Genomic DNA, 19,477 nt, shown 5'->3' with positions numbered 1-19,477 from the left:
CTGCATTGCGTGCCATGTTCGGCTCAACCATGCATCATGGCACTTTTGCAATTTCATCTACAGTTGCATTGCCTCTTTGACTCCCCACTTCGTCATCTAAGTGGTACTATAGCCCATCAGAAAAAAATTGAAGTGGACAACTAATAAATTATAGCTTAATTACCAATTTCTAATAAATTACCAAAAAAGCTACTGTGGGAAAGTAAAGGAATGGCTCTATACCTGTGTTTGGGACTGGACCCATCACTATGGTTTACAGACCATGGCATTGCTGTGCTCAATTGGCCTGCCAACTCTTCTGACCTGAACCCCATTGAGATTCTGTGGGATATTGTGAAGAGGAAGTTGAGAGACACCAGACCCAACACTGCAGATGAGCTTAAGGCTGCTATCGAAGCATCCTTGGCCTCCATAACACCTCAGCAGTGCAAAAGGCTGATTGCCTCCATGCCACGCCGCATTGAAGCAGTCATTTCTGCAAAAAGGATTCCTGACCAAGTATTGAGTGCATAGCTGGTTAAATTAATTGAAGGTCGACTTTTTTTGTATTAAAAAACACTTTTTTGTATTGGTCGGATGAAATATGCTATTTTTTTTCAGATAGGGATTTTTGCTTTTGACTTTTGCCAAAATCATCAATATTAAAACAATAAAAGGTTTGAACTGCTTCAGTTGTAATGAATCTAAAATATATGGAAGTCTAATGTTTATCAGTACATTAAAGAAAATAATTAACTTTATCACAATATGCTAATTTTTTTAAGGACTAGTATTTACTTTCCAAATATTTGATCATGAAATAGGATCACTTTTTGAATTAAAAATACAATGTTTATAAAAACCAATTCAAAGTAGAAATACACTCGTTATGGCCCAAATAACACCTATATTCTTTTTTTTTTTTTTAATTCATAGTATTTAACTCATTACCCTCCATTGACAATGACAGACGTCCAATCCATTTCAATTGGCACGACTGGCCGTGCATGCTGAACTTTCCATACCATTGACGACGCCAGGTGTCCAATGTATTTTCTGCGATATGGATTGGACGTGTAGTGCCGTCAATAGCCCCAAAAAATTTCCTGTACGCAAAAATACACAATTTGCGCTTTTTCTCATGTGAAAACCGCCATCTTTTTTAATCCAATAAAAACCACCAAGCCATTTCTTTGACATTTATGTTTTATTTTATGCAAAAATTCACAAGTAGCAGCAGCCCAAACAGAAAGTGACATCACAGGGGCTAAAACTTTCCGAGAACCGGATCAGAACTTAATTAAAAAATGAACAAGGTTGGATCAGTGTAGTTCCTGGAGTGGGTAAAGGGATGGCAGAAAAAACGGGGATGGTGGGTGGTGCTCGCCAAAAACTATAAATGGGTGAATCTATTCATGCCAAATGGGGCAGTGAAACTTAAGTGCCACAAAACCTGGCAACATAACATATTTGCGTTAGGTCCCAAAAACTGAAAGGTGACATTTTAGTGAGGAAAGGAAGGTAGTACCCCCAAAAAACCTGGGGGTTCATGTACCCTTCTATGGAATGCCACCAGATGGTGGCAAAAATTCACTTAATAAATAAGGCGTCTGGTTTTGAGATGCTGTCAAAGCATTGAAGGCGGGGTCCATTTTGGAGAGGAGCTTAAAATGCCCAAACCAGGAAACCTGTCAATGAGGTTGGACTGTGAATTGCCTTAGTTTTGGTGGGTAGAGGTTGAGGCTTCCAGAGAGGAAGAGGAGGAGGAAGAAGATGTCGATTCGTCGGAGGTTTTATTTGTCCAAGAGGTTCTCCTCTGGGAGTCCCGCCTGAGTAGGTAGGCGTCGACCGAGCCTTTCCTGCGGTCTGTGTTTTTCTGCTTCTCCTCCTGGTTGATCTCCTTCTGCAGCAATAGTGCCATTTTCCGGTCGGCCTCTTCCTGCTGACGGCGGCTCGCTAGCTGGGCTTCCCATTCTGAATACAGCGCCACGGACGAAGACGTGCTAGCAGACGAAGAGGAAGAAAAGCGACGCCCCTGTTCTGTAAGAGAATCGTCGTCCTGCTCTTCGTGCTCAGGGTATTTTCTTTTAGATGTTCCTTCATCGGCGTAAATGCTCTGACTGTGGCGCGGCTCCTCCGCAAAAGAGGCGGGACAGGGGCTAGGAGATTCCGCTCTGTCCCGTTGAAGCTCCGAGATGTCTGCATGAGGGGGGCTTGGCTCACGGGAGAGGAGGATGTTCTCCTAAGAAACGCCAATTGCAGACATAGCAGTCTTAAAATCATGTCTTCATAATAATCTGGATGTGGCGGAAAACACAGACAAGACTGAAAAAGCAGTTTCTGCACTTGCAACCCTCTTCAAAAGAAACTACTGTATTTTAAGCCAAAAGAATTGCTGTGTTTGAAAGAACAATATGTCTATATGCTGCCAGAGCAGATTCATGGCGCATTAAGCCCCTGAACTATTTTTAATTTGTCTGTTTTACCCTCAAACCCCCCGTATACAGACGTCGCGCAACCGCTTTTGTTTCAACTAGAGCTGAAACGAATACTCGAGCAACTCGAGTAACTCTTGTTTAAAAACTTATCCGAGTAATTTTATTCACCTCGAGTAATCGTTTATTTTGACAGTTCTAAGCATCACGTTTTGCTCGGACTACTTTTAATGTGGGACAACGCGCTGATGTCACGTGCGTAGAGGAAGAAGCACAAAAAAAAAAAAAAAAAAATCAGCCGACAGCCGCTACAAACGACGCCGACGTTGCTAAATACTAGCCCGCACGATGCTACGTTGATAGCAGGTAGCGTCTGATGAGTCTCATAGAGATCACATGTATGTTGAACTAGATGCGAAATGACAGACTCGGCCGCGTCTGGGCAGCGTTCGTAAACAGCCGCCATCTTAAAGCAGTAGAGCGCTAAGCGCTAATAAAGAGCGCTAAGCGCTAATAAATAAGATTAATGTTACCGTCACTAGCTCACGTATCGTTAGCCCTGCGGAGGGCTAGGTTTGTATTAATTAGGACCACTGTCGATGCGTGGCTAATGTGTCTTACATACAGGCTTTAACATAACATAGCGTTGTGGAGTGATGAGGGTGTAAAATAAAAACTCAATCATGCTAACTATCACTTTTAGCTCAGTAGTCATTGCTGGATAAAACACCACGTAGCACTGGTCCCTAATGTGCTCCAATACAGCCTGTATCATACATTTATTTTGAACACTGCAAAAACTCAAAATCCCATCAGAACCTCCAGTTTAGACTAACTTAAAACTTAACTAGAACTTAAAAATGGCTTGACACAAATAGAAATTCAATTGAAACACGTGGGACAAAATCCTAACTTTTAAGTGATGTGTGTTATCAAGCGTAACGGCATTTTTAGGTATATACAGTGGGGAGAACAAGTATTTGATACACTGCCAATGGGTTTTCCCATTGACTGTGTATCAAATACTTGTTCTCCCCACTGTATATATATTATTTTTTTAATAAGATCTAAAGGTTTTTTGAGTGAAAGCAGTTAATTAGTCTTTTTTTTATTCTAGTTACATCTGAGATGCAATTGTTGGCTGTTGAATTGTTGAAAATGGTTCAAGATTAGATGAAATGTCTTGTTTTCTCATGTATATTTATAATTGCTCTTCACCTAAAAATATATTTGTCTTATCCGATTACTCGATTAATCGATAGAATTTTCAGTCGATTACTCGATTACTAAAATATTCGATAGCTGCAGCCCTAGTTTCAACCCATCCATAAAACCTAGGAGATTATACTTATTATTCAAAATGTCTGTCATTTTTAGCTTAGAATCATTAAGCGATGTCTAATATCTCGTTTAAAAAAAAAAAACGACTTAAAAAAATTATTCACTCGCATATTTTAAACTTTAAAACAGATTACGTCACAATGAAAAAAATGGTGTCTGTAAAAAAGTCACAGATATCTAAATAATAACTATCGCTTAATTGTATTTTTTTTGTTACTATCGCATTTTCTCCGATATGTTAGATGATAAATAATTGATCCAAAGAAAGAAAAATTGAAAAACATTTAAAAGGGTAAATATATGAAAAAGAACATCTCAACCACTCCTTGATGTCTGCGATTTCTGCATAGCGACCCTTGTTATATTACCATGTTTAACCCATAAAATCCCCCCAAAATCCATCCGTGGCCATTCACGGCTGTATTTTGACACTCAGTGATACATGCTACATGGAGTTTTTGGATCGAAACAAGGTAAGTACGCGATAATATCTTGTTAAAGTCATGGCGTCTTTAATTATGCTCTCGCGTGCTCTCACCTCCAGATAGGGTTTTGCTGTTTAAAAAAAATTTTTTTTTTTTTTTTTTTTTAGAAATGCCCTCCTGTTCAAAATTTTTCTTCTCCCAGAACATTGAGATTTTAAGCTTTCCAATGATGTATCACATATGCATATCATAATTTTGAAAGTTGGCCAAATTGGGCGTCTCAGAGCGGAACTTCATGTCACCAGTGTTTTCCGCCATGTACATTTTGGATGATTTTTCATGCCACTTTACTCTTAAATTTTCCTTACTATAAGTCGTACTTTTCCCACTGCTTGGCTTCATCTGCGATCTGTACTCAGGTGCCACTTATATACACACTTTCCCACACACACACTTTTCCACACTGGAAGCGACGAGAAGGGCGCAGTAGGCGTGATCTTGATTTTATACTTTTAATTTCTTTTTCAGATTATTTTGCCTTAAAATGCCTTGAATTATTATAAGGAAAGCCTTGGGATCCCGCCAGAGGAGCTGGTTGAAGTGGCTGGGGAGAGAGAGAAGTCTGGACTTCCCTGCTAAAGCTGCTGCCCCGCGACCCGACTACGGATTAAGCATTAGATCATGGATAGATGGGGGTTCGTGGGAAGTGTTGTACGCATTAACTGGAAGTCAATTATTTCTCACGGAGAAAATGAGGTAATGATACGAGCACATTCATGTTATGAGCTTGGTTGTGGAACGAATTGTGCTATATCAGGAGGGTTCACTTTATATAAATAGAAAAAAAAAGCCCAGGGTATTTATAGATGATGCAAAATACTGCCCCGTGGGCTGGAAGTTTGAGACCCAAGCCTTAATGGTTTGGTTGTAAGATTAATAGTTTGTGTTTTTTAAAGCCTTTTTATGCTCGCTCAATTTACTGCGTGGATACCCATTCATTCTGTCTGTAGTAGGGAACGGGAGTGTTTGTGGCCATTTTAATTTCTAAGAAAATTATTTTTTTATATGCGGAAAACACAGACAAGGCTGAAAAAGCGCTTTCTGCTCTTGCACTCCTCTTTAAAAGAAACTGCTGTATTTTTAGCCAAAAGAACTGTTGTGTTTGATAGAACAATATGTCTATATGCTGCTATATCAGATTCATGGTGCATTAAAGTGCGTACGAATGGAGAAAAAAAAAGTCATAAATAGGATTATTTTGTGAATTAGAATCATATTTCGAGACGATTCGACTATATACAACAATTTAGCAAAGCGCAGATGACGAGAAATTAGCCGGTTAGCCACGCCTTGCGGAGTCACGATTTCATCTGATTTAGTATGCAGCCCATTGAGGGGGAATTATTCACAACGAGGAAAAGGCAACGAAGAGAGCCGCAAAATGTCATTGTTTCAGTCTCTCAACTCCAATATTTTTACAGGATATTTTTTTTATCCAAGTATTTTCCCCCAATAGCTAAATAAATGGCTTGAGAAGGACCAGTCAGCCTGTTGAGGGGGAATTATTCAGAACGAGGAAAACGTGATGAATAGAGCCGCAAAATGTCATTGTTTCAGTCTCTCTACTCCAATATTTTTACAGGATATTCTTTTTATCCAAGTAATTTTCCCCAATAGCTAAATAAAGGGCATGGTCATGACAAATAAGTCTTGTGCTAAATGGAATATGAAATAATAAAAATGCACTTATTCAGGACGACATGGCAAAATTACTCCATCATGGTCAAAGCTGTCGTCTTTACCTTTACTGTCACACCTCCCGAACGATATTTTATGCCACCTAAATCGGGCTTATGTCATTTCCCTTACCCGGCTTCGGAGAATATAAACAAACCAAGAGGCGTTACAGCTAGCCGACACGCTAACCCGAACCGACTGATGTTTTTAAGTCTTCGAAGCGGAAAATCACACAAAACTAGCCCGGATCATTTCACATGACGACTGGGTTGTCGATTGTCTTCGCCGATCGACAAACCGCCCGGCGGAGAGCGATTTACAGCTCGTTCCCCTACTACTACGGACAGGAGAGCTCGCTGGGGAAGCAGCTGGACAATGAACGCTGAACAAACCGGCCGACGTCACAGGAGTGTGTAGCTGCCAAATGGTCAACACGAATATGGCAAAATAATGCTTTACTACACGGCGAAGGCGTAAACAGCGAGAGTCATACGAGAGCGGCTGCAGTTGTTGTGCAGCTAACATGTGCAGCTAATGTGTATGAGGAGAGCTTCTTACATGTCCATCCATGATCAAATGTAAGTAGTCCTTTATTTAATGAAAGTTTGTGGTGTTTACTTTGTAATCGCTGTATTCGCGGCTATTTTTAACACAAAGTTGCAATTTCTGATCGGTCGGAAAATTTAACAGAACATAGGGCACATGAAGAGGGCAATAAGCCGAGTATAGTGCTCTCCCTGCAGGGGGAATGTGCGACAAGCCGCCGGTCGTCGGCCGAGGGGACAAGGAGCACGTCAGCCACACAATGCGAGCCACCTACAAACTAAAATGATCCCAGTATTTGACATCATACAAAACAATGTTTACTCACTTCCTCGTAAGTTCCATGGTCCCACAGTAGTAGGGTTTGTTTTGGCCAATATCCACCGGTGAATGGGAACCCTTTGAAACCCCAAAAAGGCTCACAAGCCTCTCCATCATACAGAAAGATTTTTCTGCAGCCGTTTGGCTGGCGTGATGCGAAAAATAAATCCCAAAATGTCCAAATTGAGTACTGCTTGTCATTTTTCCACCAAAATGTCATGTGACTCGTTACAGGAGTGCTGTCACCATTGCTGCAGAAATTGAAGAGGTAGGGGGTCAGCCTGTTAATGCTCAGACCATTCGTCGCACTCTACATCAAATTGGTGTGCATGGCTGTCACCCCAGGAGGAAGCCTCTTCAGAAGACGGTACACAAGAGAGCCCGCAAACAGTTTGCTGAAGACATGTCAACAAAGCACACGGATTACTGGAACCATGTCCTATGGTCTGATGAGACGGAGATAAATTTGTTTGGTTCCGATTAAAGTTGCACCGATACCGATACCAGTATCGGCAGGGGGCGCCAATCCGGCCCGAATTGGTGGTATCGGTATCGACGAGTACCAACATTTAGGGCGCCGATACCAACCACTGCCATCACTTGAACGCAAATGTACTGTCCTCCCCACGTGACCTAACTTCCCAAATCCCGTTGCATGACATCTGTATATTTTTGTCTCGAAATTACCAAACGAAATTAACTCCTTCGTCTTCAATTTTTAGGATATCATCTACAACGCATATCCGCGATGTTACGCTGCTTATCTAATATGGCATTCACAAACGATTAGCATGCGTAAGCTAACGCCTGATATTATGGCGCCAATGGGATCAGAAAGCTTAAAACCGTGGGACACTAAGCAAACTCATGGTTTCATGATGAACCATTGAGTGGCAAATTAAGAGCGCCGTACTTCAAACTCGTCCTGTTTATGAAAGTCGATTGTCATATGTGTTGTGAAGTAATGAGCAGAAGTGACTTCTGTGACCAGACAACACTCAAGCGGCGCAGCGCGCACACTAGATATCATCAAATAGCAACCTAGATGTCCTATGTTAGATCCCATGCCAACTCTCGCGCGCGCACACTAGATGTCATCAAATAGCAACCTAGATGTGCAACATTAGATCCCATGCCATTAGCTGCGTGAGCCCAGAGCGACGCGTAGTCCATATACAACATTGATGAATTAGAAACCGCCATGACTGAATGGAAGTTAAGCAGGCCAAATCAATCCATACCAATGACTATAGATAATGCTGCAAATACTGTTGATTCAATACATGTTACAGATGAAATCGGAAAACAAATAGGATGTTGTGCTTATATGGTAAATATAGCTGCTAAGAGCTGCAGCAATCAACAGTGTGCCCCACTTTACAAACAGTAAAGATTGTTCTCAGCACTTATATACAAAATTTCTTCAGATCAGTAAGAAGTAAACACATAAATATTACGCACTAAAATGCTTGTTTGTATGATGTTATTTTTGCTTGTTAGCAAATAAATAAAAAAATAATAATAATAATAACAGTTGTATTTTCTGTTTCAGCACATTAAATGTATTGAATTGTATCAAAAATCATACCGAACCATGACTTAACTGTATCGTTGCATCCCTTATACGTACATATATACACATACATATGTGTGTGTGTGTGTGTGTGTATATATATATATATATATATATATATATATATATATATATATATATATAATTTTTTTTTTTTTTTTTTTTTGCTAACAGAGTGGTATCGGCCGATACTGCACAGCTAGGTATCTGTATCGGGCCCAAAAAATGGTATCAGTGCAACACTAGTTCCGATGGTCTGAAGCATGTGTGACGGCGACCAGGTGAGGAGTACAAAGATAAGTGTGTCATGCCTCAATCTCTGCAGCAATGCTGACAGCACTCCTGTAACGAGTCACATGACATTTTGGAGGTAAAGTGACAAGCAGTACTCGATTTGGACATTTAGGGGTGTACGTAGTTCCCATGCGGTGTACTCACTTTTGTTGCCAGAGGTTTAGATAGTAATAATGGCTATATTTTGAGTTATTTTGAGGGGAAAATAAATTAACTTATTATATAAGCTGCACACAGACTACTTTTCATTGTGTCAAAGTGTCATTTTGTCAGTGTTGTCCTATGAAAAGGTTACTTAAATATCTGCAGAAATGCGAGGGGTATACTCACTTTTGTGATACACAGTAGGACAATTTTGAAATCTGGCCAAATTGGGGATCTCAGCACGAACCTTCAAGTCACCTGAGTGTTTTCCGCCATATTCATTTGCATTGTATTTATTTACATTGAATTAATAATTATAGAAAAAAATAATAATAGTAAACTCCTGACTTTTTCATTAGTGAAGGCGACAGATTTTTCTAGTTTTGCAACATCAATAAAACAATTCATACTCACATATCTTTGACCGTCCCTGTTTGAAATCAAAGTGATCGCCGGGCTGCAGTCTGACGGGCTCGACTTGGACGGAAGTCGATACAAGAACCTTTGCGCACACAACAAAAAAGGGGTGTGAAAAAAATGTGATGACATAATATCGTTACTTTATTTCAATAGTTCAATTTAAAAAAATGACAATCAAAATGATTGAGGTCTCTTTGGATTGGAAAATAAGCACCTTACTTTTCTATCTGTCCTACGTTCACCTTCTTGCGGGCTGGTGTGACGACAGCGGGTTTTTTGTGGGAAATAGGTTTGCTGTTCTTTTAAAAAAAAAAAAAAAAAAAAAGTGCATTAGGGCTGTACGATAAGCTCTTTTATTATTCATTAGGCGCACAGGCGCACGCTACAGCATGAATCAGGAGTAGATTCTCACTCCCTTCACCTCTCGCCCCCCCCCTTTTTATGTAACACCTGGCATGCAATTTATGTTTAGAACAATGCTATTTTTGTTTGGTTCTTCTAAGCTGGATTTGTTTTACATACATGGCGGCTTCTTGTATGGAGGACCAGGAGTGCAAAAATTCAATAAATGAATACACGAAAAAAATTACTAAATATGTCATTAAAAAGCTTCTATTTCAATTTTTATTTATTTATTTCAATATTTATTTCGACATTTATATATATATTTTAGTGCTGTCAAATTTATCACGTTAACGGGCGGTAAAAAAATTTTTTTTTTTAATTAATCACGTTAAAATATTTAACGCATTTAACGCATGCGCGGGATGACCCGCTCATGCATTGCCTCAAACAGATTACAATGACGCCGATTTTTGCACATTGAGAGCTAAGAGGCAGAGAAAGGCGAGTGGACACAGGCGTTCATTAGACCGCGCCGTTTATTGGCATAAGCAGCGTTTCCCCTACATTTGAAATATTGTGACGGGCCACCACACCAAAATAAAAGCCGCCACGGCTTGCAAATTAGTTTTTTTTTTTTTTTTTAAGATTTAAAAATCCACTAATTTATCATTTGTATAATTTAACATGACGTCTAAATGTATTGTGAAGCTCATCTGTACGCACTATTTGCGATAAGTCGTCTGAAATAGCACCTAAAATACAAACTGTTCCTTTTCACGTTTTATTTTGAAAAGTGTATCAGTTCTACTGAAAGCTTGCGGCTGGTACGTCGACTCGGCGCAGAGATGGGACGAAGAGAAAAACGGGACGGGAGAAAAACCCACAGAAAGGCATTTGAAGTTAATGAATGTATTTCTGGGTTAAGACTGTGATAACCTTAATATACTGACATTGACGTAACGTTTAAGTTTTTTATGGGGTGTTTTTGACCTGAATCGTCGCGTCCTACTTCTACCATAGCATTTGACGTCACTCGTTGCTATTTCAGAAGAGTATTTTTAAAATTTTAAAAGTTGGCTAACTTGGAGGTCTCAGAGCGGAACTTTAAAGTCACCTGAGTGTTTTCCGCCGCTACGTTTTAGTCCGCGTCTTAATGGCCACACAGATTATCAAAAGCCCTATCGGAGCCATACAGAGCCTGTAAGAATCGTTAGCTCTAAAATAACTAATCATTTATTGTAATGTAATGTAAATGGGCATCATGACATTTTCAAATATATTATAGGTGCAAAATGCAAATTAAAAGGGTAAAACCTGTGCACGCACTTGTGCTCCCATTCTTTTTTCTTTACTCGAACCAAATTATTTTTAGGCCCCATACGCAAGCAAAATGGTCGCACTGTATAGCCCTGTGCATGCAAGCAAGAAGGAATATAATAAACAGTCATCACCTACCAGTTCACTGCTGAGCACTCTGGCCAGGATCTCATCCTGTAGCCTAATGCGCTTCTCTTTTTCCTCCTCCTCAGCCAGGAGTCTTTGGATGAACTCCTCACTGGCGCGTCGCTCCTCCTCGTCTAGCTTTCGCTTTTCCTCCCACAGCTACGACGACACCAATATTCATTTAATTTTTCTAACAATTTCCATGGATTCATGAAAGAAGGGAAAAGCTATCGATATAGTTTTTAATGTACTTTCATTGGTTTGTAATTTATTTTTTTTATTTACATGTATTTCAATAAAAAAAGGGAAACCCAGGAATTTTTAAATTTTGTTTTATATATTAAAAGGGGAAAAATTGAAATTCTTTTTATGTATTATTATTATTTTTTTTTTTTAATTAATTTGTATTTTATAGATTAGATTTTTAAAAAAGTTTTTTTTTCTTTAAATTGAAAATGTATATTTTGGCGCTGTCAAAATTATCGCGTTAACGGGCGGCAATTAATGTTTTCAATTAATCACGTTAAAATATTTGACGCAATTAACGCACATGCCCCGCTCAGATTAAAATGACAATGTAATGTCCGCTTGTTACTTGTTTTTTGTTGTTTGGCGCCCTCTGCTGGCGCTAGGGTCCAAATGATTTTATGGGTTTGGGGAGTGAGCATGGTGTAATGACATCAACAATGGAGAGCTACTAGAATATTTTTTGATTGAAAATTTTACAAATTTTAATAAAACGAAAACATTAAGAGGGGTTTTAATATAAAATTTCTACAACTTGTACTAACATTTATCTTTTAAGAACTACAAGTTTTTCTATCCATGGATCGCTTTAAGAGAATGTTAATAATGTGAATGCCATCTTGTTGATTTATTGTTATAATAAACAAATACAGTTCTTATGTACCGTATGTTGAATGTATATATCTGTCTTGTGTCTTATCTTTTCGTTCCAACAATAATTTACAGAAAAATATTTCATATTTCATAGATGGTTTGAATTGCGATTAATTACGATTAATTAATTTTTAAGCTGTAATTAATTTGATTAAAAATTTTAATCGTTTGACAGCTCTAGTATATATTCTTTATATTTAAATGCATTCATTAAAAAAAGAGAACAAAGGAAAACAGGAAATATTTTAGAAATTATTTTGAAATTAAAAAAGGGAAAAACGATTTGGTTTTTAATAAAGCAAAAGGGGAAAATGGGTAAATATATTGAGTATTTATTATTTTTTCAAAGATTTTTTTTTATTAATTTGTATTTCATAAATTAAATAAAAACAGATTTTATTTTTTTTTAAGTTGAAAATGTAAATATTTATATTTAAATGCATTAATTAAAAAAGAGAACAAGGGAAAACAGGAAGTGTTCTTTTATTTATTTTTAAATTAAGAAAAGGGAAAAACTATTTGGTTTTTAATAAAACAAAAGGGAAAAATGGGTAAATATTTTTATTTATTATTTTAAAAAGAAAAATTTTAATTTGTATTTCATAAATTAGGCACAGATTTTATTAATTTTTTAAGTTGAAAATGTAAACATTCTTTATATTCAAATGCATTAATTAAAAAAGAGAACAAGGGAAAACAGGAAATATTCTTTTATTTTTAAATTAAAAAAGGGAAAACTATTTGGTTTTTAATAAAACAAAAGGGAAAAATTGGTTCATTTTTAATTATTTATATTTTTTAAAGATTTAATTTTTAAATTAATTTGTATTTGATAAATTAGATAAAAACAGATTTTATTTTATTTTTAAGTTGAAAATGTAAATATATTTTGTATTTAAATGCTTTAATTAAAAAAGAAAACAAGGGAAAACAGGAAATATTCTTTTATTTTTAGATTACAAAAAGTAAAAAAATGGGTAAATATTTTTTTTAAAAGTTCATTTTAAATTTTAAAAAAAATATATATATTTTTTTTTATCATTATTTTTCATTGTGGACTACGGAAGACGTATTTCAAATGTATTTTTATGCAGATAACTCACTTTCACGGGTTACACGAAACAATGAAGCGGACTAAATCGAGTTTGAACAATTTGCCAAAATTTTAGGAATTTAAGAAACCTATCAGACAAAATTCAGTGCCTACTAGTGAGTTTATGACCTGCTGGAGATGATACTTACTTTGCTCATTTGATCCTGATATTCTTGTCTCAGCTCTCCAGGCTCACTCACCCTTGGGACAAAAACTAAAGCACAAAAAGACACACAAACACAAGTGAGGCCACAATATCCGTCACGACACACTACTGCGTATCACGGGATGCAGCGCGTACCGGCCAGGTCGTTGTTGATGACGTCCTGCCCACTGAGGCGTCTCTGGCAGTGCTGCGGAAAGCTGTTCCGGATCTGCGTCCAGAGCTGCTCGTTGACCAGTGTCTTGTTCCTGTTGTTCAGGCGGGCCCACGTGGATACGCGCTTGCGGCACATGGGGCAACACAGAGTGCTCTTGTCTACAGACTCCAGGAAGCAGACCTTAAAGGGAAAGACACAACTTTATCATGCGCATCCTAGCAGAAGGAATCTTTGCTAGAATTGCAACAATTACTGTAATTTTCCCACTATAAGGCGCACCTGAATTTAAAGGGAACCACGGATAAAAAGACATGTAGTTTTTAAAAGATAAATGTTAGTAAGAGTAATAATTTGATATTAAAACCCCTCCTAATTTTTCCTTTTAATAAATTTTGCAAAATTTTAAAGCAAAAAATAAACTAGCAGCTCCCTATTGTTGTTGACGTCGCAGGGCGGTGACGTCACAGGGCCACGCTGCCGTACTTCTCAGTCACTCAAACTATGTAAGGTAGTGATTTAAATACATCACAAGGTGTCAATTGCGAGTTTTACATTTTTTTTCCCTCGACTGACGCCGTAGCTCTGTTTTTTCGTGTTTTGTTTTTAGACTGGGTCTACTGTAGAGGCGTACGAAATTTCCGATTGTTAGATTATTCGCGATTCGGCCGTGGAAGATTCGAGAACGATTCACAAACACCCAAATTCCGATTATTGAATTATACCAGGTAAAGCAGAACTAAAACACAGGCGGCGCGGTCTTCGGGGCGCAATGAGAAATGTACCGAAGAGTAAATATCATGTTCAACTCATGCTGCTAGATAAAAAAAACAATCATACCTGACTGCGGCCGACAGCAAGGTGGAACTTGATGCAGAATGACAGACGACGGCGGAGTTAGTACATGTATTAGAATTTGCAATCATTTTCTGGGAGAAATTGAGCATTATCTGACAGAATTGCAGGGGTGCCAATACTTTTGGCTAGCAGTGTATATGTAGAAAGGATATCTGAACACACAGGTCTGATAAGTTTTAAAATTTTGTATTGATGTGCCTTGCTGCTATGTCAGTTTGTAGGTTTTATATTCTGCCATGTTTTTTGTATTTGAAAACGGTTAATAACATTTTGTTGGGAAAAAAGTTCATATTCTCTAATGTTTCTTGTCCTCCGTGAAAAATGTTAATCTTCCGAATTAATCAAAATGAAATATTTGCAGACATCCCTTCCAATTGTTCTCATTACATACTTTTGGTTCAAATGTACATTTTCAGGGTCCTCCCAGGATTGATCCATCTAAATTCAAGACTTTTAAGACCTTTTTTAATGCCATTTCAACTGAAAATTAATTCTTTTCTCGCACCCATTATTTAGATCATATTGAATCATATTAAATAAATAAAGCACTGAACATCAAATTTAACCTCAATTACTAAGTGTGTTTGACAAAAGAATGCACATATATTGAAGATACAATTAAAACACATTTAAAGTAACATTATAAAGTCAGTCAGAATTTTTTTAAACACACACACGCACACAATAATTATGGACAAAAAGAGGAGGACAGGATCAGACCAGCCATCTTCTGTAACAGGCTAGCCGCTAGTGCATCTGCCAAGACCCCAGTGAACATGGCTAACTCTCGAGTTAAAACGGCAAAATTCACATTCATTCAAAAGGCAAACCGACATGTTTAAGCAGGTCCACTGCCTTCGCATGACCCATAAACTGCAACCTAAAGTATCTGGATGTAACTTGAGCCCCTATCACATACTCCAAAACAACGTGAATATCGCGGGACTTAACCGTGCAGCAGTTGTGTGTGAAAACAATTTCCCGTGTCGACTGACATGGGAAGCAGTGTGCGTGAAAGCAGGCGTTAAATTCCCGGGTCACAGCAGATGGCTGATGACTTAAATATCATCGCGGCGGCCAATGTAACTTCCTCCCTCTTCGCAGTAAGAGGAAAAGCGGTAAACAAACATCGCAATTATAAACATAGCAAGCTGGAAACAGCTAAATTAAACTGAAAACATGACCAAAATTAAAATGTCAATTATTACGTCGGGCCGGGCCAGGGTTCTTTCTCGCTAACTTTTTGAAATAACTACATATTAACGATGTATGAATGATAAACTAAGGAATACTTGTTATAAAATAAATAATTTGGATAAAAAAAAAGAAGGCACTGTATGGTCTTTGCAGAGCCAGAGCGTGCCTATACGCCTTTTTTAATCTTCCCCTCTGCGCAAAACCGCATCTGTTTATTTATATTTAACAAACTTTTCCAGCGTTATTTCGTTGTGTAAATAAATTTATAATGATCATAAAAATATGTAGTCTATTTAAACATTAAGAAAATGTGCGTTTTTTTTTCTGCCAACTGCGAATTTGTTATAAAAGACAGGCTTTTATGCAGACATCGTTACAAATGTTATCACACAACACGCGGGTCGGGCTTTAATACCCGCGGATCAGTTCGGGTCGGGCTGGGCTTTTTAGGCCCGATTTTACCTCTATCTTGAAGTTTTGATGAGCTTAAATTGGCTGCAGTTACGAAGTCGGGAATGCTCCCTCCGGAAAAAAAAACACGATTTGGGCAACATTATGTTTAACAAACTTTTCCAGCGTTATTTCATTGTCTAAATGCATTTACAATGGTCATAAAAATATGTAGACTATTTAAACATCTGGAACAAAACGCAATATCACCAACATTGTGACAGCCGATGCCAAACAAAAATGACGTAATATCCGAAACAGATCACCAATGGACTCATTTGAAGTATATGAATGGTGGTCTGTTTTGGTGTTCGGAATCCACAATACTTCTGCCTGCAGGGTTTTCGTTCTACCGACAAAAAGGACGCATTCCCGATGCAGAGGTGGATGGATTCTCCGTTTTGCCGGTTGTGGTGGTTTGGCACGCACGAGTTGCATTTCGATTTGTAGTGCAGTGCATCGTAAAAATTCTATGCGTCATCTTCGTTATGGATTTTTTTTTTTTTTAAACTTTGTCACGGATATAATTTAGGTTGCACTGAGATGTTCTTGAAAATTAAGACCACGGTGAAAAAATTCCAGACTTACAACAGCTAATTCAACACTTTTAATACCTTTAATAATGGAAAACTAAATTCAATGCTTTTTAAAAATACTTTTAATAACCCGCGGGTACCCTGATTTTGCGCTAAAAGGCCATTTAAATTGAGTATGAGCCGATGAGTCGACCCATCGTGAAATGAATGTGATTGACTGACTGGTGAGAATTCAATTCATACATGTGTTTACCTTGCAAAAGGTATGCTCGCAAGGTAGCGTCACCGGCTCCAGAAACATCTCCAAGCACACTGGACATCGACAGTCATCCAGGGACAGCGTTTCCTCTTTCTTTCCCTCGCCCTCTTTGCCTTGACCGCCCGAAGCATTTTGAGCCACCGTGTCTGCGTCCGAATCTGGTAACATCATTTTTTCTCCTCCCCCTCAGGGTGGGCAGTGCAGGGAGGCCTCCACAGCAAACACGGCTGCTATTAATCATAAATAAACAGAAACGGTTCAATCAAATTAAATCGTTCACTCCTCAGAAACATTGTTGAGCGAAAATGAGCAGATTCCGATATTTTATTATCAATCAACATTATTAAATATTTGGTATGAATAAATGAATTTGTACAATTAATAAAAATGAATTTAGAATGAATAAAACATATACACTAAAATACAGTTATTGGAAAAATAACACTTTAAAGTTGATACATAATACAAAAGCATTAATGACCAACATTTTTTCGAAAACCTCCCTGTTTAATAAATTAAAAAACAACAAACATTTTAAAATAAATAGAATTATCGCAGTTTTTCTTGTTAATATACAGTACTTTTTAAAGAAATCAATTAAAATAATAATAACAATAACAATTGAATCGCTGCCAGCCGTTGACAAGTACAGGACGTCCAGTTCAATAGCGTACCGCACTAATTCTATTTTCAGACTGCGACGTCGCCATCGTAACGCAAAAGTGGGACATTATAGACACGCCCTCGCATACAAACTATATTATTTCTGCTTGTATTCTCCGCTCAAAAAAAGAACATGATGATCAAACACTGCTGCTATGGAACTTGTAGAAACGACTCTAGACATTACGACATATGTTTTCTTCATACATTTCCCGAAACCAAAAACTCAGAGGGAAAAATGTGAAAAATGGATCAACTTGCGCGGACGTCCAAAAGACCAGTTTAACGTCAGCAAGGTGAACATTTGTTGGGGGCCACGGTCCTTTAGAGGACGAAGGGTTAGGCCATTTTAATATTTTTTTTTTACTGTGGCGTTTTGGTGTGCTGCTTCTGTCTGACAATGAATGACCTGAAAACTGTTACCTTTTCTCTTGTAAAAAAAAAAAAAAAACAACTTTAGGAAGGGGGAAGTGGAAGTAAATTATAGAATTAAGATTTGTTATTCATGAGAAAAAATATAAGAAAACATTATAAGAGTTTGCTAGCTGTCACTGAGTAGCATTTGCAATTGCTATACAAAAATAGCAATGTAAGAACGGTCAGAGACATCAGACAACCAGTGAATATAATATATAAGAAAGACAGGGCATATGGGCAAACGATAGATTGTTGAAACAGGAGAATGTCATTGTCAGTGGCGTAAGGCAATGCACACAAGAAAAACGTGTCAATAACAAAGCTAACTCTGGATCAGGTCGGCTCGTCTTTTTCAGCCCTCGACACTCAAGCCATCTCTTTAACTGAATATTTGTATGTTCTTCCACATCTTTATCAATGAATTTGGCACCAGGGACATCATTTTCGGACAGAATTGTTAGGTTTAGCTCAGTAAACATCTCGTCCGTACACTATTTCCATTCATTTACTATTAGGGACAAACAAGAGGTTGACCCACCTAGCAACAGCTGCTAACGTCATGAATGTTAATGAGCAAAAGTGACGAGTTGCTTGCAGTACGCCACTAAACTGGAAGAGCTAGCTGTGAATGCTCATGTTTCATCGAAATGATAACTCCGAGCCTTCCCAGTCAAGATGAAGCACTTCCAATGGAAACCAATGAGTTCAATGAGTGCCCTACGAAGATTAAAAGGATGACAGTCTTAAAACTATTTTACTGGTAACTCTTAATGCCTGCGATATGAAGCAATTGTCAGAGAATCACGAAATTTGAAAAATAAGGTCTTAATTAAACCTTTTTTTTTAAATTTGTAAAAAAGAAAAACAAATTAAAATGTGTAATACGCGCTCTAATATCTATAACCCTTGCTAAATCCTGTTTTTTTTCTCATGGAACATGCAGATGCATGAGTTGACTTGCAACCATTTTTTTTTATTGAGGAAAGATATTTCACAATTCTGAATTAGTCTCAAAATCATGAAATTCTAAGTGTATCAAATGTGATACATTTGGCAAGAAAGGGTTATTAAACATTTCTCATCGGGAGGGCTGTCTACTATTCGCGAAATATTGCTTTTCGCGGCCAGTCTCGAATCGTAACCCCCGCGAATAACAAGGGCGGACTGTACATACGTTTTCCTGTTTACCTTCAATTATCCAGGCCAACATTCCTCAACATCCTAAGCAAATTAGCAAGAAAAACGCCCAAACAAGACGTCCAGTTGAGAAAAAAGTAAACTACAGTAAATGACGTTCAAAACGTAGCTGCTAAATTTAGCAAAGCAGTCAACTTAGCCTCAATTGGAACTAGTCGCAAATTTCAGAATTACAAACTGTGACAGATTAGAACAGATGTTTATATTAAAACCTTATTGTACAAAGGTGTATTACCTGTTGAGTTATGCTCTCTCACTGCTTTTGATAGCAAATAAACTAACTGCTGGACCCAAACATGCCAAGTGAGCTATTAGCTCCGAAGCTACACCAACTAACAAGGCCACCACATAATTCCCACTCTGACGAACAAGCACCAAAGCGCTGCTATAAAACGTTAAAATTGATATACTTTACCCCCAACCCCGACAAATTACTTTTTTAATATTATTTTGGTTGTGAGAAATCTCTGCCATTACCCGCCCAATCCAGCTAGGGACGCCGTGCGCATGCGCGCTACACATCCGAGTGAAAACGTCGTAAAGTATGACGAAGTGTCGGGAAAAGCTGATGACAAGTGTTTGAGTTGACA

General features: G+C 37.9%; 1 protein-coding gene across 2 annotated transcripts; it reads right to left on the bottom strand.

The window, feature by feature from the left end:
• Positions 1-988: 988 nt before the first annotated feature.
• On the bottom strand, positions 989-19,477 carry LOC130911093 (E3 ubiquitin-protein ligase rnf168-like). 2 transcript variants are annotated; one of them, XM_057828806.1, is made up of 8 exons: positions 19,365-19,464; positions 16,605-16,840; positions 13,295-13,493; positions 13,143-13,207; positions 11,013-11,159; positions 9,432-9,511; positions 9,207-9,294; positions 989-2,221 (listed from the first exon to the last, which is right to left on the bottom strand). In XM_057828806.1, exons 2-8 carry the CDS (start codon positions 16,779-16,781, stop codon positions 1,697-1,699), a joined length of 1,281 nt encoding a protein of 426 aa, XP_057684789.1. In that variant the 5' UTR covers positions 16,782-16,840; positions 19,365-19,464; the 3' UTR covers positions 989-1,696. The 2 variants fall into 2 exon arrangements, with proteins under 2 accessions (XP_057684789.1, XP_057684788.1); XM_057828805.1 differs by having other exon boundaries at positions 990-2,221; positions 19,123-19,477.

Source organism: Corythoichthys intestinalis, unplaced genomic scaffold (genome assembly GCF_030265065.1).
Source record: "Corythoichthys intestinalis isolate RoL2023-P3 unplaced genomic scaffold, ASM3026506v1 HiC_scaffold_23, whole genome shotgun sequence".
In the NCBI taxonomy this organism is placed as follows: Eukaryota; Metazoa; Chordata; class Actinopteri; order Syngnathiformes; family Syngnathidae; genus Corythoichthys; species Corythoichthys intestinalis.
Note: the sequence above shows the minus strand (reverse complement) of the source record. Positions and strands in the feature narration are given on the sequence as shown.